The 26283-nt window shown below is 41.5% G+C and overlaps 1 protein-coding gene across 1 annotated transcript in view; it reads left to right on the forward strand.

Annotated features, from left to right (window-relative positions):
• The first annotated feature begins 891 nt into the window (after window positions 1-891).
• Window positions 892-26283, forward strand: part of cpeb3 (cytoplasmic polyadenylation element binding protein 3) — a 55446-nt gene continuing 30054 nt past the window's right edge. The window contains exons 1-3 of the mRNA XM_036125936.1: window positions 892-1280; window positions 2700-3567; window positions 16355-16446. Coding sequence (XP_035981829.1) covers window positions 2711-3567; window positions 16355-16446 — 949 coding nt within the window. The 5' untranslated portion in view covers window positions 892-1280; window positions 2700-2710. The remainder of the gene's footprint in view (window positions 1281-2699; window positions 3568-16354; window positions 16447-26283) is intronic.

A 26283-nucleotide genomic window follows, 5' to 3' on the forward strand; every position in this document is an offset into this window, starting at 1 on the left:
TGCTCACATATCAGGTACAATTAATGTATCACCATATAATCTTGTAAATATTACCCCTGTTTCTATTGATTTCGGTTCTGATCTCTGTTTGGATTACTGGACTCTTAATATATGACAGTAAGTAAGTGCATTCCTGTAGTACTGACACATTTGTCAGGGTCATATTATATATCTGATAAAATTAAATTAAAAGTTTTTTTTAAAAGCGGGAATTAGGGCTGGGCGATAATTCAATATCAATATACATCGTATATCAATCGATAGACATATATCGATGATAGAAAAAAGGGTTAGTAAAAAGTTCAATAGAATAACAGTTTTCCTTCCTAATAATTAATATTATGTCATTACCCACCCAATCACAACGCAGACCCAGGAACCTAGCTCCGGCCTCTTGAAAGGGTTCAGAGAGCACGTGTTCTTTTTTTCTTTCTTTTTTTTTAACTTGCAGTTTTGGTAAAAAGTTGGTTGAATAATTGGTTGAGTTTGAATTCAGTGTTTGTGTGTTCCATATCTAAAACATTTCACTAAGAAACAGCATAAAATGGTCGGGGATGCATTTAAAATCTATGTTTTAAATTTGTTGAAAATTATCAATATCGATCAATATAATTTCTGTTTTATTAATGTGCTTATGTTTCTATATTGTCTAGCCCTAGCGGGAATTATTTTAATTGTAGCATGTAAAACTAAACTAAAACAACAAAATTTACTTTACTGTTAGTTCACGCATAAATATAATAGATAATCATTTATTTGTATTTTCCTCCTTGATGAAATAGCAAAAATTATAGTCGAATACAAGCACACACATATTTATTTTTGGCAAAAAGTAGACATGGGTATCTTAACCTTGAAAGCTTATTAGAATTATGTTTGCCCTTGTAAATTTTGCTTTTATTTATTAAAAAAAACGCAATATGCGAAAAGACAGAAATCATGGCAAAAAACAAAAAACAAAACAAAAACATTGCTCAATGTAAATTGTTTTTGATGGAGTATGTGGTATGATGGGAGCAATGGCGAATATAGGGCCGAACAGCTGTTAGACCGATTTATAGCAGCTAAGGCTTCGTTTGCCTGTGTCGTGCTCAGTGACGAGCTACTCCAACTCCCACAAGCCCTTTCGGCATCACCCATGCGCCGCAGTCAATCAGCTGTTGAGGCAACTGCTGACTACCTCGGCACCAGCGTATAGCTCGTTTGTCACATCCCAACCGAGGCGAGGCAAAAACAGAAACGTCTCCGTTCACAGTCTGAGAGAGGTGAACGATAAAAAGGTAAATCCAGCTTCACTTCGAGCCGAGGCGCGACCCCACGGTGTGCGCACGTCGTTCCGCCGTGTGCGGCGGCACACATATGGATTGCAGAGGCGATTTTCGTGGCAACACCAGGATATCTCGGCCAACGCGTCAAAAAAACAAACAAACAACAACAAAAAAAAAAAGCAAAGGTCGGGTTCGTGGTCAAAAGTGTGTGGCGTGGGGGGGTTCGGTGGGCTGCGGCCACCGTGGGCTGCTGATCACGGTGCTTTCATGACCTTGGAAGCGTTGGTGCTGGAGGAGAAAACACGGATTATAACCGGTGGGGCGTCATTTAAAGTCCGACTCATATCTGTGGTTATTACGCTTAATGACAGGTCTGTGACGTGTCAGCCTTACAGCATTATTATTAATATTCAAACTGTTGTTATTCAGAGGCTACAGTACGGCGCATGCTATATATATATATATATATATATATATATATATATATATATATATATATATATATATATATATATATATATATTGAATTCACTTGTTATATATTTAACAAAAACATTTCTAAACAGAGGCTTATGCAAGTGTCAAGACAACGCTTGTTTTTGCACTAGTTATTGTTGCTTTTTTTGGCTTAGAATGGGTAAAATTAGGGCATACAGTCTTACTGTAGGTGTTTTGTTTACTGTTACATATAGGGCTTTATACATTTAGAAGTGTTGAGATTTTAAATTGAAATTTAAAATGTGTACATCAAGTACGTTGAGAAACATGTTGGGTTTATTCAATTGGAAATGTTGCTGCCGTGGTTTTTAAACACCCGATTTAAGTAATATATGTTTGTGAATCATTTATAACCGTGCAGTATAATTTCTTTTCGTTTAGCACTGCAGTTAGAAAGGACGAGAGAAAAAAACATTGTTTTCGTATAGTTTTATTTTTTGTTTCTGTTGTATTTCCTTTTTTATTTTTAATTATTATTGTTTTAGGAAGTCGTTTAAAAACAAGCCTGAACTGTCAAGGTGTCTTTTCACCTTGCTGAAGGACAGCTGTATTTACTGACGTATGCAAATGAATGTCGGGGAGGAGGAGGGGGGGGCGGTCCTTAGGCGAGAAGAGCTCACAGTCAGTTTCACATTGCAGCTCTGGAGTTCCTGCGTGGAAGGGAAAACGAGACGTGGCGAGATCCGGTGCCATATTCACAGTGGGGATTTAACGTTCACTTTTTATATCTCTCTCTCCGTGGAAGTGTTTTTTGGGGTGATTTTTATTTTTAATATTTATTTTTGGTGATCCGGAGGCATTCCCTTTAATGTTTTATTCCTCATCGGCTGCCGTAGGAGTCCTCTCTACGCTCTCCTCCTCAGAAATAGAAACATTTATATTATTATTATTATTATTTTTGACTCAAAAGGTGTTTGTTTCCATGTGTCGCAGCTCAGCAAACCATGCAGGATGATTTACTGATGGACAAAAACAAAGCCCAGCCTCATCAGCAGCAGGATCCGACACAAGTAGACCCTCCTCCCTCCACGCCGACCCCGTCATCGGATCCCACGTCGTCTTCGTCCGAGTCGGAGAGCCCGTCGACCGGCAGCAGCCAGGCGGCTTCCGCGCTGAGCGGCAGCGGCAGCAGGGACAGATTAGTCCCGATGGAGTCGCCGATCCTGCCCGGCCTGGGCTTCCACCACCCGCTGCAGGAGACCGGCGGACCGCTCGGCTCCCCGAACTCCACGTTCGGCACCGCTTGGTCCACGGGAGGCACGAACGCCGTGGAGGACAGCTTTTTCCAGGGAATACCGTCGGTGGACGGGACGATGCTTTTCCAGAACTTCCCCCACGTCAACCCGGTGTTCGGGGGCAACTTCTCCCCGCAGTCCACGCAGCAGCAGCCGGCGCAGACGCAGACGCAGCAGAGGAGATCCCCGGTGAGCCCGAGCCAAGGCGGCGCGTTCCCGCAGAGAAACGCGTACCAGACCATCATGAACAACAGCAAGGGCTCCTCTTCGTCTTCCCCGGCGTCCTCCTCCTCCTCCGCCTGGAACAACCAGCACAACGCGGCTTGGAGCAGCGCGTCCAGCCCCTGGAGCGGGCTGCAGCCGGGCAGGGACCCGCGCCGCGCCGCCGTGGGCGTGGGCGTCGGCGTGCCGTCGCCCCTGAACCCCATCTCCCCGCTGAAGAAGCCCTACACCAGCAACGTCATAGCGCCCCCCAAGTTCCCAAGACCCGGCGGCCCCGTCGCTGCCAAGTCCTGGATGATGGAGGAGGCTGCGTTCAGGACGGACAACGGCAACAACGTGCTGCCTTTCCAGCAGGTAACCACCCGAGTTTCTCCCCCCCACGGCTTACAGCTTCCCCCGTGGGTCTGAAAAAAAAAACGCACCACTGCACCAATAAATCAGGTCGTTTCTGTACAGGGTTATCAGAAGTGTTAGACACCGCACACGTTTCCTTGTTGTGCTTTACTTTGGCACTCAAATGCGTCAAAATGCTTAAACCAGGGGTGTCCAAACTAAGTGTGGCCCCCGGGGGCCATTTACGGCCCCTGGACTGATTTTTATGCGCTAAAAACTGCAATTCAACAATTATTTTGCCGCACCAGCACATGCGAGTAATGCAGATGGAGACTATTTATTTTTAATTAGGGCAAAACTTGCTTACAATTGAAAATGTTAGGTACTACACAAAGTATCTTTAACTTCATAGTATAAATAGAATATTTGCTCAACGAGCTTTAGTCAAATGCAGACTTTAATGCGCCAAAATGGACTTTTAATTCTTTCTTTTTTTTAATTGGCTGGAGTAACAGTAACTGTTGTCAGAGAAAGACTCACTCAAGTCCTCTTCCTGTTGGAGAGAATAGTCCAAAAATAAATAAATAAATAAATAATTAAATCAGGTAATCTCATTTGTTTAATTTAAATAGTGCAACAAACTAAAATACCATATATATATATATATATATATATATATATATATATATATATATATATATATATATATATATATATATATATATATATATATATATATATATATGGTATTTTAGTTTGTTTCTTTGTTTTTATTTCCATTTTTGGCCCTCAAGGACTTTTGACGTGACAATTTTGGCCCGTGTGATGAAAAGTTTGGACAACCTTGGCTTAAACAAATCTCAATATTGGGGTTCAGGTGCAATTATCAAATGCTGATGTCTTTTAGTGAAGGGGAAAAAAGAAGGAAAAAAAACTTTATTTAATTGTGATAAATCACACTTTTCTGAGTTTACTCCCAGAGCCGTAGAATCAATAAATCTCTATTTTAAAAAACTTATCTGACAACAGGAAGTATAGACTAAAAGATCAGAAAAAGTAACACAACATACTCCAATCCAGAGGTGGGTGGAAACTAAGATTATATTTACTCAGCTACATTTGCTTGAGTAACTTTTTTTTTTTTTTTTACAAAATTCACTTTCAGGAGTAGTTTTAATGCACTGTATTTTTAATATTATTGACAAATATGGCTCCTCTTCCCGCTGTCAGTAAATTGTTGTGATTTTATGAGTTTAAACAGGTCCCTCTTGTAAAGGGACTAACCTGAATAAATAAAGGATTATTTAGTTTAAAAAAATCATTGAATAGACCTGTTTTAACCAAAATTGCACCAGAGAGACACACCTACAGTTTAAGTTAGAGTGAGACTTCCTGTTTGTACACAAGCTTTGTTGTTTTAAGGTTTCATTTCTGCTGAGCTCATCTGGAGGCGAGATGAACACGCAGTAAACAGTAGATGTGGCCGTTTGACGGACTTTGCTCTGTCCTAACACAGAGTATATACATAAACAGCTGTGGATTTTGGTTTTGTAAGTTTTATATTGCCAAACATGGCTTAGAAAAGTATTTCTTCTGCCTGCATTATTTTCTTATAAAATACAAGAATTCATACGCAACTTAATATTTTTACCTCGCCGCTCATTTTTAAGCCAGCTGTTACGATTAGTTACTCAGTACTTGACTTGCCTTGTTACGAAAATATGGAGAAGTAGTGCTAGTTACTACAGTTTTTGGCTACTCTACCCACCTCTGGCCCAACCTATGAAAAAATAGAAACAGACCAGAGACCAAGCCACCAAGATGTGTCCGTCTGGAGAGGGTTTGCCTGGTAGTAGTCAGGTGAACCCGGGTTTTGGCCTTAAAAGGAAGAACTACCACCACGTGTCATCTCAAGACTCTTTCCAAAGTCAAATTCAGTCAGATTATACAGGTTGGTCAGAAAGTTTCCTCTCTAAGGAAACCCAGCAGGTTGCATCAAGTCTCCCCAAGCAGCATTCACTCCTCCTGAAAGAGCGTAGAGCCACAGTGGACAGTCGTCTGCATTGTTGATGGCTTTGCAGCAATCCCTCATACTGAGCATGCATGAAGCGACAGTGGAGAGGAAAACTCCCCTTTAACAGGGAGGAGAACCTCCAGCAGAACCAGAACCAGGCTCAGTGTGAACGCTCATCTGCCTCGACCCACTGGGGCTTAGAGAAGACAGAGCAGAGACACAGAAAGCACAGAAGCTCACATTGACCCAGGAGTACTTTCTATGTTAGATGGTAATAGAGGATGATCTGCCTCCCCTGGATGATGTCACAGCTAACAGAACACCAGACCAGGTGTACCTTCTACAAGGAGAGAAAAGAGAGAGAACAAAAAGCTAAAAGTTGAAACAGCAACAAACAATGCAGATTAGAGAGCAGTAGGAGAACTCGTGAAGGACGATGCCCGGCTGGACATACAGGAAGCTAAAGCGCACTTGAGTTATACAGCAGGGCAACGATTCAAAGCACACCAGCTTGTCCACCCTTCAATCCCTGAAAGAACTAAATAAAAATATAAAATTAAGTTTTTGTAATGTCCTAGTCAAAGTCTGGACTTAAATGTGATTGAGAGGCTGTGACATGATCAGAAACGGTCCTTTCTAGCACATAAATTCTCCCTTTTGGTTGAATTAAAGCGATACTATACAGACGAATGTCCCAAAACTGATGCCAGCTGTCGCCGCCAAGGTTGGCACAACCAGTTATTAGGTTTAGAGGGGGGGATTAGTTTATCACACAGGGCCACTTGGCTAAAATCCCCTAATTGGGTAAAATCATCATCTAAAAACTGCCGTTTGTTCTGCATGTTATCTTTGTCTGACGTTAAATAGGTTTGACGACCCAAAGAAAGTTAAATACAACCAAAAAAATCAATTGCCGAAGAAAATCTGTAAGCGAGCAGTTTATGAGTATCTGGGGGCCACCCACTGTGGCAGATACCCGATTTTGAGTCAAGATGACAAAAATCATCCCAAGTAATACTTTCATAACAATATTTATGAGCACAAGAATGTTTGTCTTGCATCATGCAGCTTCAGTATTCATTTATATTGCTGAATGAATGAAACTAGTCATGTGACCTGCATGTGATGCCCTGTTAAAGTCTCAATTCGCCTCGAACCTTTTCACATCACAGCCCCTCACTTCAATCATCTTTTATTTGGCTTTAATGTGGCAGATCAACACAAATCAGCAGGCATTTGTGAAACCGAAGTGAACGACAACGCGGTTTGCAAAAAAATCTGAAAAGTGTGGCGTGTATTTGCATTCGGACCCCCTTTCGCCGCTGTTACAGCTGCAAGTCCTTCTGGGGTGTCTGTCAACCAGCTTTGCACATCTGGAGGATGAAATTTTTGCTCAAACTCTCATATTGGATGGAGAGCATCTGTAAAATGTTCAAATATGCAACAGATTCTTGAGTTCAGGCTGTCTTGGCCGTTGTGATACGTGAACCATCCCATTGCGGCTCTGGCTGAATGTTAACGGCTGCTCTCCTGCTTAATGCCGCGTTCAGACTAAACGCTTTTTAAGCATCAAGGGCGTCGGGTTTACATGCAAAGACTGTGGTGGACGCGCCTCAAGGGGCTTTGAGACGTCTAGCTTTAGGCGCCTCTAGAGCTGCCGCCGCTAGAGTTGGAAAATCAGAATTTCTGCAGGTGTACGTGGAGCATCAACCAATCGATGCGACTTAGTGCCGGGTTTTCCGCCAGACATTTTTTTTTACTTCTTATCACTGATGCATGTTGACATTAGGCCTCCTGACCTCCTGTCTGTCCATCTGTCTCCACTAACCTGAGACAGATGGACAGACGCTCTTCAGCTGAAATGGGGCGCCTGTAGTCGTCCTGGCTGGAGATGAGGGCACCGGTGCCGGTCAGCAGGTTGTCAGACTGGGCTGGTTGAGCATAAATGGCACAGCTTAGGGCTGGACGATATAGAAGAAAAGCATATCGATAAAATGAAAATCATATTGGATCGATATCGATAATGATCTACAAATTCAAAACATATGTTTTAAGTGCAGCCCTGGCCATTTTATGCTGTTGCTTAGCGACCTATTTTTAGATACAGAACACACAAACACTGAATTCAACCAACTTTTTACCAAAACTGCAAGTTTTTAAAAAAGAAAAAAAGAAGGCGTGCTCTCTGACCTCTTTGAAGGGGGCGGAGCTTGGTGACACAGCATTTCTGGGTCTGCGTTGTGATTGGTTAGGAGGATGTAATGACTGTAAAATGAACCTACATGATTGGCTAGAATGCAAAAGGAAGGAAAACTGTTATTCTATTGAACTTAAAAGGTCAATAAAAAGTTCAATAGAATAACAGTTTTCCTGACGTCTTTTCGATGCTCAAAAAGCTGCGTGAACACAGCATTGGTCTTTCACAGCCTCCCGCAGGTTTTTTTCTACAGTGTTTCCATCTTTACTGTGCCTTGTAAAAAGTATTCACCCCTATTGCCATTTCTCATGTTTTGTCGCCTAATAACCTGGAATTAAAGTGGATGGTTTGAGAGTTGCACCATTTCATTTTCAGAACAGATGCTCTTTTTTATTGTATTTTGACGCAACAACAAATAGGACAAAAGACAGCAAAATTCAGCATGTATAAACTCTTCATCCCCCCCAAAGCCAATACTTTGTAGAGCCTCTTTTGCATACGTTCCAGCTGCGCTTGGCTTCTTTCAGGAATAGCTTCTTTTTTCGTTTTTTTTTTTTAGCGGCTCTTCACTGCAAAGACGGAACTAAAAATAAGTATAATTTTCTTGAAATTAGTGTATTTGTCCTTGATTTCAGCAGCTTAATAAGATTATCTGCAAATGGAATGTGATTTTTGCACTTGAAATAAGATGGCGGAGACGATTAGTTCTTAGGGGTAAAAACACTCATTCCATTGGCAGATCATCTTATTCGCCTGCTCAAATCAAAAAGAAACTTCTTACTTATATTTAGTTCCGTTTTTGCAGTGATCCCTTAGAGACCAGATCACTGGAGTGCAGAACCAATAGTTTGCCTTTAAACTGATGGACCCCCTCAGTCTGGCCTCCCAGGCTTTATCTCCAGAACATCTAACATGTCCCTCTGACGGACTCCTTCCCGATCCTCTCCATCCTCGTCACTCCCAAAGAGAGCCTAAACATATTCGTCTCTGCTACCTACAGCTCTGCCTCCTGCACTGCAAAAACGGAACTAAAAATAAGTAAAATGTTCTTAAAATAAGTGTATTTTTCCTTGATCTGAGCAGGTAAATAAGATGATCTGCCAATAGAATAAGATTTTTGCACTTAAAATAGGAAGAATTCATCTCCATCATCCTATTTCAAGTGCATTATATCTAATTATTTTATTTTAGGATAATCTTATTTACCTGCTCAGATCTAGGACAAAAACACAAATTTTAAGACCATTTTACTTATTTCTAGATCCGTTTTTGCAGTGTATAAAGCTTTTGCGGTCTACATTTAAGTTTTTGTTAACGCTCAGCATTGTATTTGGAGCAATGCAGAAGCCGTCATAGACAGCATGGTGGGAGAAGGCTTTGTGAGCGTACAGGCGTAGAACGTGTTAATGGTTTATAAATTGTGTTTTCTGAAATAAACGAGGAAATAATGCCTCACTGGGACAGGACGAGTGCTGCGAACGGAGAGCTGCATTTGTGACGTCCTTACCCGAATAATCCAGCGTGCACTTCAGACCCACACTGTGTTTATTCACAAGACGGACTCTCAGAAAAGGCTTTTAGTTGTCCGGGTTTATTTTAGGAAGCCTCGCTGGCTCGTCTGAGGGAGCAAGGGATAAACATGAGCCCTGATAGCGTATGGCTGGTCACGAGTGGGATCTATGTTTAGCTGACTGACAAACAGGCATAAAGTCAGCCCCAAAAGAACCCCCCACTCCCACTCCCACTCCCACTCCCAGCCACCAACACTGGCTTCCATAAAAACAAAGTAGTTGTTTGATCAAAGGGAGAGGATTAAGACTAGATATTTTAAAAACCAGAGTTGTTGCTCTGTTGTAAGCGTCAGCCGCATCGCAGCTCGGCTTTTCTCCAGGAGTCGAGGGTCACGTGGGCCACACTGCAAAAACGGATCTAAAAATAAGTAAAATGTTCTTAAAATTAGTTTTTTTTTGTCCTAGATTTGAGCAGGTAAATAGGATTATGAGTATTTTGGCCCCTAAAATAAGATAATTAGACATCTTGAACTTGAAATAAGATGATGGAGATGAATTGTTCCTATTTTATGTGCAAAAATCTTATTCCATTGGCAGATCATCTTATTTACCCGCTCAAATCAAGGACAGATACACTAATTTTAAGAATATTTTACTTATTTTTAGTTGCGTTTTTGCAGTGCAGACGTCCGTGTGCTCAAAGGCGAACGGCAAAGAGGACCTCCGGTGCCTCAGCTTTACCCAGATGAAACACCAGCACTAAAAGGGACGGGGCTAAAATTGACTAAGTAGTTTAAACCGGTGGCTGTGCAGAGTGCAGCTGATTCACTAAAATAAAGGGGCAGGGCCACGCAGAGTGAGGCTGCCGCTAACGCGTTTACTGTACACTGCAAAAACAGAACTAGAAATAAGTAAAATGTTGTTAAAATCAGTGTATGTGTCCTTGATTTGAGCAATTAAATAGGACTTTTTGCCAATGGAATAAGATTTTTGCACTTAAAATAGGAACAACTCATCTCCATCATCTTATTTCAAGTGCAGCATGTCTAATTATCTTATTTTAGGGGTCAAAATACTCATTCCATTGGCAGATAATCTTATTTACCTGCTCAAATCAAGGACAAATACACTAACTTTAAGAACATTTTACTTATTTTTAGATTGATTGTTGCAGTGTAAGGACACGCGGACCTATCGCACCGCAAAAACGTATCTAAAAATTAGTAAGATGTTCTTAAAGTTAGTGTATTTGTCCTTGATTTGAGCAGGTGAATAAGATTATTCCACTGGCAAATCATCTTATTTACCTGCTCAAATCGAGGACAAATGCACTAATTTTAAAGAATATTTTACTTATTTTAAGTTCTGTTTTTGCAGTGCGCAATCGCTGCTGCTAGTTTTCATCCTCCAAATCTCCCCCGTGTAGAAACGCCGCGCCACGTGCGCTCCTACGCGCTAATAGATAGATAACTTTTAATAGCCGCCTGCTGCCTCGTCAGAGCCAGAGGAATGCAGGGAATTCAACGTAAGGTGGAGCTGCTCAGGAGCTCAGATGATGCTGATGGGAATCATCGCGTGGCTGTTCTGATCACAGGTGAACAGAATTAGCCTCCTGGGTAAAAAAAAAATTCCTTGTGGTCGTGCAAAAAAATGCTCCGAGCAGTTTAAAGGTATAAACCAGCAAGGCTCATATACGCTTTACCCTCTGCCTTACATCTACAAGTCCTGGTGAGAAGATTTCTTCCAGGTTGTTGTCCTTCTCTTGCACATCCGAAGCACTTTTTTATTTTTTTATTTTTGCCATCAGGATTCTCGTGTCGTAATCCTGGCTCTGAATTTGACCGTTTCGGATTCAAAGAGTTTGTTTAAACCAGATGTCTTCCTGGCAGAGACGCGGCCTTTCCTGCACAGCCCACACCTTTTCAGCAGCGTCGCAGTCAGGGCTTTGATGTTTGCCTCCTTCTTTTTTTTTTTTTTTTTTTTAAGACGTTTCAAAACCAGTTTTGGATTCGCGTTCAGGGTGATTGTCTTGTCGTGACAAGAATTTGGAGGGCGTGCTCCTTATTCCAACCAACTCTGCATCCCGGTCACCGAACACACTCCTCACCAGGATGTTGGCGCCGCCGTTTCTCTCCGATTCAAAATGAATCGCGTTGAATGCCGACATACTTCTTGACCTCGTCACCGGATAGCTCAGGCTTTTTTTCTAATCCGCCCGTGAAACTTTTTACTGCAGAAGACGTTCGGCTTGTCCGCGTAGGGACGGGCCGGTTTCATTCGGGTGTGAAGGTGTCCGTTCTGAAGCAGGAGTTCCTTTGTTTTTGTTTTGTTCAGCCAAGCCGGTTTAAAGTTTGTGGATCGTCATCAAAATTTAGATCTGTGCCACAAAGCTGAATCTAAGCAGAACGCTCAAATATCGACACACAGCCCTGTTCCCATACAGCCATTATAATTCAGATACTTTAGTCTGTGATTTTTTTATCTTGATTTTAAAATATCAATCGACCCAATCAGGAAAATACACAAGATGTTTACATTTTTTTCCCAAATTCTTCTTATTAAAAAAAGGCAAAACAACAATTAAGACTATATGCACACAGCTTATTAATAAGTTAACAAACTGTAGCTTTTATATAGGGGTAGGCTCATTATAAACAAAAAGCTAAAAATTATAACTAGAGCTGCACAGATGACTGCCCAATATCAATAAGCGACGTAATTATACATTATTATACATAATTATACATTAAAGCAGGGGTCACCAACATGGGTAGCCCCCCCCCCCCCCAGGACCACATGTGGTGCCCTGAAGCCTGTTCTGACAACTGACAAAATAACACTACTTTCCAGTGAGCTGCATTTAAAGTGCTATTTTATTCTTTCTTTTTAATCCTATTTTTATTTACATAGATTTAACATGGACAAAAGCATTAAAGACATGTTTATATTACTTAAAGGGTGAGCTTGGACTCTTGTAGTTCAATGGTCAGTACAGGTAAGTCTTCGTATGACACAGTACCGATGAAGTAGCTGTTTCAAAAAGGTTGGTGATCCCTGCCATAAAGTATACGTTCCTAACCTTTGATAGCCATAACACGCCGATAAAATAAAATATTTGTTCTTATTTATTCTAATTTTCTGAGAAACTGAATTTTGTGTGTTGTCGTTAGCTGTAACCGATCATCCTCATAATTAACAAAAGTAATCTTCTAATGAATCTATAGAATATGAGTTTTTGATTGAATTCACTCAAATATTGATTGAAAAAATAGGACTTTCTGGGTGTTTTTTTTTTCTTCCTTTTCATATTTGTTTAGATGCGCCTTTTTAACTGGAAAACAAAAGGTAATTTTTCATCATCTGTGATGCATTTAATGAACTCAGTTTTCAGTAATTCACCTTTAGATCTGGGGAAAGTTGGCCGACTTCAGGCGTGAGCTGATAAATTGGAGCATTATGAATGAGCGCACCAACCTGTTTATTTTCCTGTATCAATAACACCCAATTTATTCACATCTGACACCTTTGATTACTCTGGAGCCATTTAGTTTTTCTCAAAACAGCAAATTAACCCTTTTTTTTTTTTCTTCTTCTTTGCATGATTTTTCCTCATCTTAGTCCTTTTGTCCACACTAAATTCCCCTTTGCGTATCCGCGTGCCATGAGGAAAAAGTGCGCTGATCCGCGGCTGAAAACGGCTCGACCTGCATTCCACGGCGCAGTAAATGTGATGCGTTCAAACGCTGAGTCTGAGCTCGTAAACGCCACCTCCGGCAGCCCGTCGTCGTGTTTGTCCAACAGGAGGGGGAAGGAAAACGAACAGCTCAGCGTTTTAAGTGTTTACAGTTTGTACCAAGTGGGCAGATTTTTATCTGTGCGGCGGCGGGGCTATCGGGTCCTGAGTTGGGTGGGTGGGGGGTGGGGGGGGTAACGCTTTTGAGTGCTCAGCCAAATGGGGCAACAATGGCTGCGGTGTCCAAACAATGTGGCCCCCGGCCCGTGGAGCGGACACAGGACACAGCTGCCGGGGCTGCGGCCCTCCAGCCCGGGTTAGATGTTTTCTCTGCAGACCCTCAGGATTCACGCTCCTCTGACGGGGGCATCGACAAGCAGGGGGAAACTCAGTCACACTGCAAAAACGGATCTAAAATCCGTTTTAATCCTTGATTTGAGCAGGTAAATAAGCTTATCTGCCAATGGAATGATTATTTTGACCCCTAAAATAAGATAATTAGATATCCTGCACTTGAAATAGGATGATGGAGATGAATTGTTCCTATTTTAAGTGCAAAAATCTTATTCCATTGGCAAATCATCTTATTTACGTGCTCAAATCAAGGACAAATAACTAATTTTAAAGAATATTTTACTTATTTCTAGTTCCGTTTTTGCAGTGTACTTCAACAAGTCGCTCACACGCGAAAATGGATCTAAAAATAAGTAAAATATTCTTAAAGTTAGTGTATTTGTCCTTGATTTGAGCAGGTAAATAAGATGATTTGCCAATGGAATGAGTATCTTGACCACTAAAATAAGATAAATAGACATCCTGCATTTGAAATAAGATGATGGAGATGAGTTGTTCCTATTTTAAGTGCAAAAATCTTATTCCATTGGGAAATCATCTTATTTACCTGCTCAAATCAAGGACAAATACACACATTTTAAGAACATTTTACTTATTTTAAGTTCCGTTTTTGCAGTGCAACATTATTTCCACCTAATCCCTCCTCTGAACATACCTTTAAACCCATTTTAGGGCTTGTCCGAGTACAAAAAGTAACCATTTTCATTGTGTTTGCTTTGAACGGCCTTATTTTATTAAGTAATTCTGATGCAACTTGACGCCTGAAGCGCAGACGTTGAGAGAGAGAGAGATGCAGAAAAAGAAGGCTGTTTTTTAGAGTGCATCGCCCAATTACCATTTTCTGGAGGTTTTACCCAATGCCTGGAGTTGCCATAGAACAGCGAAGGTGCCAAGTTGGGTTACAAAACAGCTTTTCTTTCTTCATTTTGTTATTTCCATGGGGGGGGGAGCGTTAGAGACAAGACAAATGCTGAACAGTGGCGTTCATATTGTTGTTAGCTAATTTGCAATGTATGCCCCCAGGTGAGCCTTTTAACGACATAAAACATGTTTAAAAGACAGTAAAACGGCACAATATACATAATAAGAAATCCTATGATTTCCTTGCTTCAGTTTTAATCTGACGAAATAGAAGAAATGAAAAGGAAATGTCTTGAAGTGCCGTCGGGAATCAGTTTCAGATTCTCCGTCGGATTCATTTCGGGCTGCTAATATCAGTTCCTCTTATTTAAAGAGGTTCTTGGAGATCGCTGCAAAAACGTCAACGTCTCTTTAAAGCGGCTCTGACTCTTCATAAACCGGCAGTTCATCCGGCTACATGAGCTGGCTTTGCAGAACCAGCGGAGTTTCTGGGTCAAATCCTGCTTTGCCGCTAATAACGAAACACATTTCTCAATTTTTAAATCCTTTTATCATCTCAACAACAATTATAATGTGTACTTTATGCACGCTGGTGCGTCTTTTGCTTGATTTCTTCATCAGTTCTGCTCAACCAGCAGAAGGATGGTGAAACGGGCCGCTGAATTATCCCGTGTAAAACCTCTGCGGGCTTTAAGTGGGTGTATTAACAAGCGTTACGTTTTTGCCCAGGGTTAAAGCTTAATTTGATGATTATCTGCTGCAGTGTTGCTAGCTGGTGAGCTTCCTAGCCGAATATCCCATATATACACTGCAAAAACGTAACTAAAAACAAGTACATTTATTCATTTAACAACATTTATCCTTGATTTTAGCAGGTAAATAAGATGCTCTACCAATGGAGTGAGTATTTTCACCCCTAAAATAAGATAATTAGATATACTGCATTTGAAATAAGATGATAGAGATGAGTTGTTCCTATTTTAAGTGTAAAAATCTCATTCCATTGGCAAATTATCTTATTTACCTGCTAAAATCAAGGATAAATGCACCAATTTCAAGAAGATTTGACTTATTTTTAGTTTTTTTTGCAGTGTAGAAGGAAGTAATTGAACTCAAAGTTGAACTTAATCAAATGAAGATTATAGATTATAAAAATATTACTCTGCAGCTGTTTGTCGTCCTTAGGGCTGCACGACATCAGGAACATGTAGATGGGGATACTGGAGATGTTGATCATGACTAACCCACATTTTCATGGCTGTTTTTCTTTCTTTTCCATTTTTCAAATACTCCCACCATGTTCTGTAGGCTTTAGCGTGATTCCTGCAGGATAAAATAAGAACTGCACAATACTGTAAAATCCTGTGGTGTTGATATCACCAGAATATGTAATCCTGTTTTCCTTTCTTTCCTATCTTTCCCGTCTGTGCGTCCCACTCTGTGGCCTTTAGCGTTTCGGTCAATTGTGTCCGGCGTGAACACCTGCTGCTGTGAGACTCTGTCCTACTGGCTAAATATTACATTAGCATGAAAAATAGAAGTTCCCGTGGCTCTGGGAGTAAATCAGCCACCAGTTGTTGCCGATACACTGCAAAAACGGAACTTAAAATAAGTAAAATATTCTTTAAAATCTGTGTATCTGTCCTTGATTTGAGCAGGTAAATAAGATGATTTGCCAGTGGAATAAGATTTTTGCACTTAAAATAGGAACAACTCATCTCCATCGTCTTATTTCAAGTGCAGGATGTCTAAATATCTTATTATAGGTGTCAAAATACTGATTCCGTTGGCAGATAATCTTATTCACCTGCTCAAATCAAGGACAAATACACTAACTTTAAGAACATTTTACTTATTTTTAGATCTGTTTTTGCAGTGTATGAACATTGCACACACCAATATTGCTTTGACAGTGTATCTGTGACATATTGTGCAGCCATTTTTAATGCCGTATCAAATACTGCATCCAATTTATTGCGGTATTGCAAACGTTGATGTGGCCATGCCTTTTGTAATTCCATATATTGATCAGCTCTAGCGTCTGAAGCATGAACCTGTTTTTGTTCATCTTTATGTGACTTGCTGTGGTGGCTCTAGCTGAACGTTTCTTTGCTTCTTTTTCTTTTATTTTCCAGGATCGGAATCGGCCGTTTGATCCTTTGAACTTGAACTCTTTGGGGAATCCCATAATGGATATGATAAAGGCTGACCATGACAAAGGTAAACCACACCCAGCTGGTGGCCCACCAATGACTATCGCTGATATTATATGGAGGAATCATGTTGCAGGTTAGGAATATTCACTCGTCCATCACTATCACATTCAGATGTTGTTTGTTTGTTGGCTGTTTTCGTCTGCTTTTTATGTGCTAAAACCACTTCTGATTTGTTCAACTTCTGGCAATTTACTAACAGGTCCTGTGAGGCTCGTCTTCTTGTGTTTGAAATTTTAAGTCGTTTAAATTTTTTTTGCCTTACTTGCATTTTTTATTTTTATTTTTTTTTGCGGTGTGTGTTTGCATGCCGTTGAACAAGAGTTGTGACGTGTGTCCGTATGGTTAGCAAAAAGGTTTGTTGCTGCAAAAGTTACATTTAAAGTGACTCAAGATGATTTGAAATCATAAGTTGAGGTTGAAAAGAAAAACCTGTCTGCAGTCATTTATAGGGGACATATGCAACACTGCAAAAAGAGAACTAAAAATAAGTAAAATTTTCTTAATATGAATGTAGTTCTCCTTGATTTGAGCAGGTAAATAATATTATCTGCCAATAGAATGAGTATTTTGACCCCTAAAATAAGATAATTAGATATACTGCACTTAAAATAAGATGATGGAGATGAATTGTTTCTATTTTAAGTGTAAAAATCTTATTCCATTGGCAAATAATCTTATTTATCTGCTCATATCAAAGAAAAATACTCTCATTTCAAGAAAATTGTTCTTATTTTTAGTTCTATTTTTGCAGTGAAAATCCACTTTTTTTAGCCTTTAAATACACTTTGTTGCGCACTTGGAGTCTCTAGAAGAGCAAAGCATTTGAATGTAGTCTCTCTGGGAGCTGCGTAGACATCTTTATATTCTTTTTGGGTCATATTTTACAATCCGTTCTGTTTTCCCTGTTCTCTTATTATGTTTTTTGAACAATTACGTCGCAGTATTTGGTGCGGAGCTGCTAAACGAGGTAACGGACTTCCGGCTTACCGGTTTCTTGAATACGCCATTTTTATTCTTTTCGTCGCGATTTTTGTAGTCCAAGCTCAAGGATGCCAAAGCTTGGATTACTTAGATGAGTTTAAATATCACAATTCATTAGAACGTCCCCCAGTATACCACAAAAACAGCCGAAACATGGTGGAGTGGAAAGCTCTGGGACCTGCACTGCAAAAAGGGAACTAAAAGTAAGTAACATTTTCTAGAAATTAGTAAATTTTGTATTGATTTGAGCTGGTAAATAAGACTATTTGCCAATGGGATTAGTAGTTCTACCCCTAAAATAAGATAATTAGATATTCTGCACTTGAAAAATGATGGAGATAAATTGTCCCTACTTTAAGGCCAAAAATCTTATCCCATTGGCAAATAGTCTTATTTACCTGCTCAAATCAAGAAAAATGCACTCATTTCAAGAAAAATTTACTTAATTTTAGTTCCATTTTTGCAGTGTGGAGGGAGGGGCCACCTTTAGATTTAAAGAGACGGCACCAAAACGAGTCGTTCTCAGACTGACCCCAGAACCACGGGTAAAAGAGCGGCTGTGGCGCGACAATAACGAGGAATTCAGACCAAAGCGTCGCAGTTCCTCTTTAGATAGACCAACAACTGAATGATTTCAATGTGAAAAGGAAGGCATTAAAAACCTCATATGTCCTCCTTTAAGGTTGCTAAAATTGCTCTGGGAGTCCTTGTTCTTCCTGCTCTGTTGAATGTTGTAAAACCAGGATGAGGCTTGTCAGGTTAGCTTTTTTTTTTTTTTTTGTGCCCGCACTGTCATCCTCCCATCTTAACAATGGAAGAGCGTAGGTGGGAGGGGTGTACAATGAGCAGAGCACGTGTGTTTCCCGTCCGCAGACCGCGGTATTTCCACTCCGGCGTTGTTGGGACGGGGTGATCTTCGCGGCTCCGCCCGCTATCTGTGTCGTAACGCCCCGCGGGACGTCCGTCGTGTTTGTCAAAGCACAACAAACACGGCGGGGAGATATGAGGAAAGTCAGGCGGGGTGGCGTATTACCATAAGGCGTGCGTTCCCTGCATGCTTTGCTGTGTTGTCATAATGCAGAATGCAAGGTGCTGCAGAGAGCTGCTGTGAAAAAAAAAAAAAAAAAAAAACCCACAGAGCTCCTCCACCCTGTTGGTAGAGCTGCTCACCGTTTGAGCTAGGCCCCTGTTTGTACAGCTTGAGGCCTCAGGTTGGGTCACAGCTGCACCCAACATGGGCGCATTTAGTCCCACCGTACAGTATTTACACTGCTAAAGTAAGACTGCTTAGAGAAGCTCTTACACTGCAAAAACAGATCTAAAAATAAGTAAAATGTTCTTAAAGTTAGTGTTTTAATCCTTGATTTGAGCAGGTAAATAAGATTATCTGCCAACGGAATGAGTATTTCTACCCCTAAAATAAGATAATTAGACATCCTGCACTTAAAATAAGCAGATGGAGATGCATTGTTCCTATTTTAAGTGCCAAAATCTTATTCCATTGGCAAATCATCTTATTTACCTGCTCAAATCAAGGACAAATACACTGATTTTAAAGAATATTTGACTTATTTCTAGTTCCGATTTTGCAGTGTAGCTGTGGAAGATTTCATTGATCATTGGTCATTTGTTGCCAAAAAGCAGCTAAATTTACAGTAGAAGCCGAGTTTCTCAGATTAACCTATTGATTGAACTAACTGGGTTATTATAATAACTTCATGTCAGCCAATAGGAGAGGTTTATTTAGTCAGGAGGCGACCCAGACATGATCAGTTGATACTGGAGCGTCTGTTTAAAGATGTTTTCATTTTTATTCTTCATCGATGGCCAAAGTGTAAAAGCTTTTCTTTTCTGCAGGATTTACTGATTATGGGGAGACACCGCGTAGCAGCAGCCCACTGCTCCCTAAGGGATGGGATAGATGCAGAGCGCTCGCTTCATTGGAATATATGTTGCAATGGCAAATAAAGTATTAATATTATGGGTATATTTCACTTTAGATGATGAGAACAAGGCCGTGTCCCCGTCTCATCTGCGGTTGGTAGCATTCATGTGGAGGTTTGGTCTAACATCATGGCAGATGGCGAGCCAGAGGTATAGAAAAGGAAGCAACGATTCCCCAAACCTGGGTAGAACTGGTTCTGGGATGGATAAAGCGAGCTAACATTTTGAAGGTGTGTTGGCCATGTTTAAGAGCAGAGACCCTGTCGTAGATGGCTTTACCCATTCGGTGAGGAACTTGTACCAGCCTCTGTGTACATATTTAGACTTGTATGTATAATTCTGACCCTGTGTGGGGTCAGAATTAGAGAGAACAGACAATAAACCTCAACCTGTGCTCCCATTTTTTTTTTTTTTTTTTTATTTCTATTAAGAATGAAAGTTGTTTCAAACTGTCTGTTGAAACGAAACTTTAAATCCCAAAGTTGACGTGTCAGCAAGAAAATCCTGCTAGTTTTCTAAAAACCGGCCTGCAGGCATAGAGGGAGGGAGGGGGGGGGGCCTTTGGTTAAGTCTGGTGATGCAGCACAGAGATACGGCTCACCAGCTGAAAGCCACCAGTCAAAACTGATTAATGCAATAGACCCGGTTTTGCATTCCTGACTGACTGGTTGCCGCCCACCTCCAGCCCATCGCAGACATTTCTCGCATACTTCTCATTGTGCCTGGAATGGCTGTTATTCCTTTAGCGATTTTTATGAGTCAGTGAGTGTGTGAGAGAGAAAGAGAGCCGTTTTTTTTTTTTTTTTTTTTTAAAGATGACAAAGCACATGTGCTTCTAACGCTCGACACCCGATTGGATAAGAGGTCGTCTGTGTTGATTATGAGAGGCGTATTGTGTCGCCGCTAATCTTTCGGCCTTTCTGAAAGGGCTACCCTGTTTGTGGTAGGGTGGGCCTCAGGGATGCGTGAACAAACAGCCCCCCCCCCCCCCTTTTTTCACATTGGAGTTACGTGGTCCTCAAAGCGGGTCAGCAGAGAAGCAGGTTTTGGAGAAACAAGCCCCGCCGCCGCGTCGGCTGGAAAAACACGACCAGTTTCCCGACGCACACCGTCAAGCGGCAGCAACGCAAACACGTGGAGCAGAAACTCCTTCAACCCGCCGCCGTTGCCAAAGACACCCGCGTCCTGTCACGTTCCTCTCTGAGCGCCGTCGCCCCCCCACGCACGCCCTTTGTCACCGGCTGTCCGCTCAGCAGACGTGACGGGCGTGTCCGCAGCGTCTCTCTGTGCCGCTGACCGTGGGTGCTAACGAGTGAGCGGGAAGATCGGGTCTGACTTGCCATCTGAAGAAATTTAGCAAGGCGCCTGCCACTTGGTGCGTACCGTACCGTCAGAAATAGCAACGGGAAGCAACACTGCGAATTTCAGCTTCCTACGGTCTTCACAGCCCTCGCAGCGGCCGTCAAAAGGTGCCATGTTAAGTCAATGGACCTCCTAGGAGCCTCTTGCTAGCAGCGTTGTCATGGAGACTCACTGACAGCTGCAGCCCTCTCTCTGTCTGTAAAGGCAGACGAACTCTGGCTAAGCAGAAGTTGATAGAACCTTCCCAAAGCTACTTCTGGTTAGCAACATGCTAACGGTTAGCCGCTAGCATGGTTGTGTTCAGTATCACCGGGTGATGTTACTCTGTTAGTTTGGTTGAAATCCTGTACTGAGAAGTGCCTAGAAAGGGAGAAAATCCTAAAATTCACCAAACCTGTCAAGCAGAAGTTTGTAGGAGCTTCCTAGAGCTACTTCCGGTTAGCAACATGCTAACCGTTAGCCGCTAGCATGGTTGTGTTCAGTATCACCGGGTGATGTTACTCTGTTAGTTTGGTTGAAATCCTGTACTGAGAAGTGCCTAAAAAATGGAGAAAATCCTAAAATTCACCAAATCTATAAAGCAGGAGTTTGCCATCGTACGCCATTTCCACTTCACACCTCGTCCGGTTGCACCACAGCAGCTCTCCGAGGACCTTTTTATGTTAAGCTTGCGTCTATTTGCCTAACGAGGTTCCCCTTAGACAACCGGCTGCCCCTCAGAGGTTGCCCCGTGTCTGAGCTTGTCTCAGGATAACGCCAGTGTTGTCTGGAGGAGCTGCAGAGATCCACTTACCTGACTCCGCCAGATGGATTTGCTCCGCATATCCATCTGGAAACCTTCCGTTGAAGTAATTTTGGGAAGGGGCGAAAATACTGGTTAGCTGATTGGCCTATGTTGGTGATAGACGGGCCAAATGAACCAATCAGATTCGTCGTCACTCTGTTACGAGCGACGACGAAAACACAACCACAAGCCAAGCTACTGTTGCTGCTGCAGGTAAAGGCTCGTTAGCTCAGCAAAAAAATACTCTGTAAGTCCGATAAAACTTGCTCTATAGCCACGCTAACGCTAGTTTCATTGGCTGAAGCCGCCATGTTCTTTAGGCTGAACTGTCGCGCTTCTCGTTGCGTCACACCTCAATCCGCCTCAAAGCCAACGCTGATTGGACGTTCGTTTGGTGAACGGCTCCAAATTTTCTTTAACGGAAAGTAGCCAGACTGATCTGCGAGTGAAACCTTGAAAGCTCGCGAGATCAGGATGGTCTCACGAGGCTAAAGGTCCACAGCTCAGGTGGGAGACAGTTTAGGCTACTATGAGATGAGCCGCATTGCAGTAATGAAAGCAGACAGGACTCAGTGAAACATGCAGGAGGAGATGCTGCGGCTGACCGACACCAGAACTGAACTATTTTTGCCTACATGCAAAACACTGTGCGAGAGCCTAAAACATGGTGGCTGCAGCAGCACGCTGTGTGGATGGTTTTTCTTTAACAACGGCAGGGAAGGTGGATGGAGCTAAATTTAAATCCTGTTAAATGCAGCAAAAGAGACGTTGAGTGGAGGTTCACTTTCTGGCAGGACAACAAAGCCAGAGCTACAGTCGGCTGGTTTAGATCAAAGCATATTGATTGGTTAGAATGGCCTAGACTTAAATCTAATCTCCACAGCCAGCCAGATGGCAAAAAACAAAAAACAAAACAAAATCTATGCTTTAAAATAAAATTCAAAACAAACAAAACTGATAAAGGACACCGGAATAAGTGAAAGTTTGAAATCTGGACTAAAATTTCACGGTGCTACTGAGTGTAGAAAGCCTTCTTCAGTAATAAAACAAAAAAACATCTTCAGTTTGGATTTAAAAAGCCACAATTGAGCGTTGTCTGGGTCCGAGAAGAACCGGGTTGAAGGCCTTCAGGGATCTACACTGCAAAAAGGGAACTAAAAGTAGGTAAAATCCTCTTGAAATGAGTGTATTTTTCATTGATTTGAGCTGGTAAATCAGACTATTTGCCAATGGAATAAGCTTTTCGCACTTAAAATAAGAACAATTCATCTCCCTCATCTTATTTCAAGTGCAGAATGTCTAATTATCTTATTTTAGGGATATAAATTCTCATTCCATTGGCAAATAGTCTTATTTAGCTGTTCAAATCAAGGAAAAATATACTAATTTCAAGAAAATGTTACTTACTTTTAGTTCCCTCTTTGCAGTGTACCACGCAGGCAGAAAGTCAACAAACGAGAAACGTAGGACGGAAGAGCTTTAAAAACAAACAATAAAGGTTTAAAATCTATTCTAAAATGGACAGGCAGCCTGTGTTTGGGGGTGATTTGTCACATTAAAGACTTGTAGCCGTTTTGGACCGACTTCTTTGCTGAACTCAACAAACGAGGGAAAAATCAACCCCAGATTTCTTACAGTGTCTGCCGTTGGTGGTGGGATTCTCACCGGACACGATGCATTCGGTCTTTTGTTTAAATTTCTGTTTAACCAGTGTTTTATTGCCTGGATACCGTCAAGAAGGAGGCGCTGAATGTGACGTGTGTTACCTGGTTTTAAAGACGGGTGAAGCTGAGGATCAGTGGCGTAACGGTGGAAAAGACAAGCGGCGCAGAGTTACGGTCGCTCCAAGTGGCACTCCAGAGACGGAGCGCTGGAGGAAGATTACGTTATTAATCATAACTGTGAAAGACCTGATAGGATGTCAGCCATTTAAGCGTTGCTGGGAGGGGGACAACATGGCAAACAACCATCAACGTGATCATGTTCTTCTAGTGAGGCAGACTCTGTGCTATTTTACTGTCTGAAGCCAGACTGAACATTTTCAATAATATAACCATCTTCCTAAAAATGCTGTAGTTGGGTAGTTTTTTTCTGGGAAACTAAGAAATAGGCCAAAAATAACCTCAAACCAGGCGACCTGAGTGAGTTTTCTTTTTAAGAGAAATGGTCTTATGGTGCGTTCACACCAAATAAGTTTTGAGCATCAAAGGCGTCCTTAGACGCTTTGAGAAAAGCGTGGACAGACTCGTCTGACGCACGTTGGGAGAAGCTGATTCGTTCTTTTCATCAAATGTGGGGAAATATTTACCATGGTAGTAGTTTCGATAACTTGCATTCAATTACATTCAATTCAGCTTTATTTAGATAGAGCCAATTCATGATCCATGTAATCTCCTTGCTCTTTACAAAGTCAATCCCAATCAAATTATACAGATTGGTCAGAAAGTTTCCTCTCTAAGGAAACCCAGCAGGTTGCATCAAGTCTCTCCAAGCAGCATTCACTCCTCCTGAAAGAGCGTAGAGCCACAGTGGACAGTCGTCTGCATTGTTGATGGTTTTGCAGCAATCCCTCATACTGAGCATGCATGAAGCGACAGTGGAGAGGAAAACTCCCCTTTAACAGGGAGGAGAACCTCCAGCAGAACCAGAACCAGGCTCAGTGTGAACGCTCATCTGCCTCGACCCACTGGGGCTTAGAGAAGACAGAGCAGAGACACAGAAAGCACAGAAGCTCACATTGATCCAGGAGTACTGTTAGATGGTAATAGATGATCTGTCTCCCCTGGATGATGTCACAGCTAACAGAACGCCAGACCAGGTGTACCTTCTATGAAGAGAGAAATGACAGACAACAAAAAGTTAAAAGCTGAAATAACAACAAACAATGCAGATTGGAGAACAGTAGGAGAACTCAGCAGAGGGAGAGAAATAGACCCTGATATCCTCCAGCAGCCTAAGCCTATAGCAGCATAACTATAGAGGTAGCTCAGGGTAACATGAGCCACTCTAACTAGAAGCTTTGTCAGAAAAGAAAGTTTTAAGCCTAGTCTTAAACGTAGACAGGATGTCTGCCTCACGGACCAAAGATCCCAACTTCCTCCCTAATCGTCCTCCAGGTTAGGTGCCTCACCGTCTCTGTAGTGATAGCTCGACTGATCGTAGATAATAGGATGGGTAAAAGTTGCAAAAACGAGTTTGTCCTCCGCTTTCGACTTCCGAAAATCTGCCACCACATCACATAGAGGGCTTTTCTGATTGGTTGACGTTCAGAGTCTACCTGCAAAAGTTCAGATTTTCCAACTCTAGCCTCCAACTCAGACGCTTGAAATCTCAAAACGCGCCGCAAGGGCCTGTCGACGCTCCTAGAGGCGCATCCGCCATTGACTTTGCATGCAAACCTGATGCACCGGACGCTTAAAATGCTTTTGCATCGAATGCATGTTTGAAACCAGCTGGCACAATTCCTAAACTAAGACAGGATTTAACAACATACAGAGCAGGAACATCGATGTTATTCATCAGGGACAACTGCACTGCAAAAACAGATCTAAAAATAAGTAAAATGTTCTTAAAGTTAGTGTATTTGTCCTTGATTTGAGCAGGTAAATAAGATTATTTGCCAATGGAATGAGTATTTTGACCCCTAATATAAGATAATTAGACATCCTGCACTTGAAATAAGATGATAGAGATGAGTTGTTCCTATTTTAAGTGCAAAAATCTTATTCCATGTGCAAATTACCTTATTTACCTGCTCAAATCAAGGACAAATGCATTAATTTTAAGAACATTTTACGTATTTTAGGTTCCGTTTTTGCGGTGTGCATCGACAGGTGTAACAATGACAGTCGTTACACTGCAAAAACAGAACTAGAAATAAGTAAAATGTTCCTAAAATCAGTGTATTTGTCCTTGATTTAAGCAGATTTTTGCAATTAAAATAGGAACAATTCATCTCCATCATCTTATTTCAAGTACAGGATGTCTAATTATCTTATTTTTGGGGTAAAAATACTCGTTCCATTGGCGGATAATCTTATTTACTTGCTCAAATCAAGGATAAATACACTAACTTTAAGATTATTTTACTTATTTTTAGATCTGTTTTTGCAGTGTAGCAACCTGACTCAGCCTGAGCTCTTTTAAAAACCAGGAATATGTAAAAAAAAAAAAATAAAAATAAAATCTTTTGTCTCTAGATGAGTAAAGCAAATCCGAATCCAAAAAGACTTCTTTTAGAACGTGTCTTTAAAAACGGTTCGATCACGCCCCTGCTCTGTGTGGATCTGTCACAGGAAATCCCGGCACAATCTGCTGAACGTTGTGATTCACAGAGCGTTGCTGGTGTTTCTGAGCTGGACGCGTGACGGCCATCGTGTCACCCAGGAGGACCAACTGAGTCATAATAAGCGGCGGGAGTCCGTAAGGGAAAGCAAACACTGACACTGTTTGTCTCCGTGTGTCACCGGTCAACGGAAAGCATGAATTTCAGGCCCAGCAGCGGCCGCGTGAGGGACGGCGTGTTTAGGTAGTGCTTGGTAACAGCTGGATGCTCCACCTAAGTGTCATCCTGGGGTAAAGCTGTGCCGCACTGCAAAAATAGGCCTCAAAATAAGATTTTTTTTTTCTTGAAATTAAAGGATTTTTCCTTGATTTGAGCAGATAAATAGGACTATTTGCCAATGGAATAAGATTTTTCCTCTTAAAATAGGAACAATTCATCTCCATCATCTTATTTCAAGTGCAGGATTTCTAATCATCTTATTTTAG

This window comes from Fundulus heteroclitus, chromosome 22, assembly GCF_011125445.2.
Source record: "Fundulus heteroclitus isolate FHET01 chromosome 22, MU-UCD_Fhet_4.1, whole genome shotgun sequence".
Classification (NCBI taxonomy): domain Eukaryota; kingdom Metazoa; phylum Chordata; class Actinopteri; order Cyprinodontiformes; family Fundulidae; genus Fundulus; species Fundulus heteroclitus.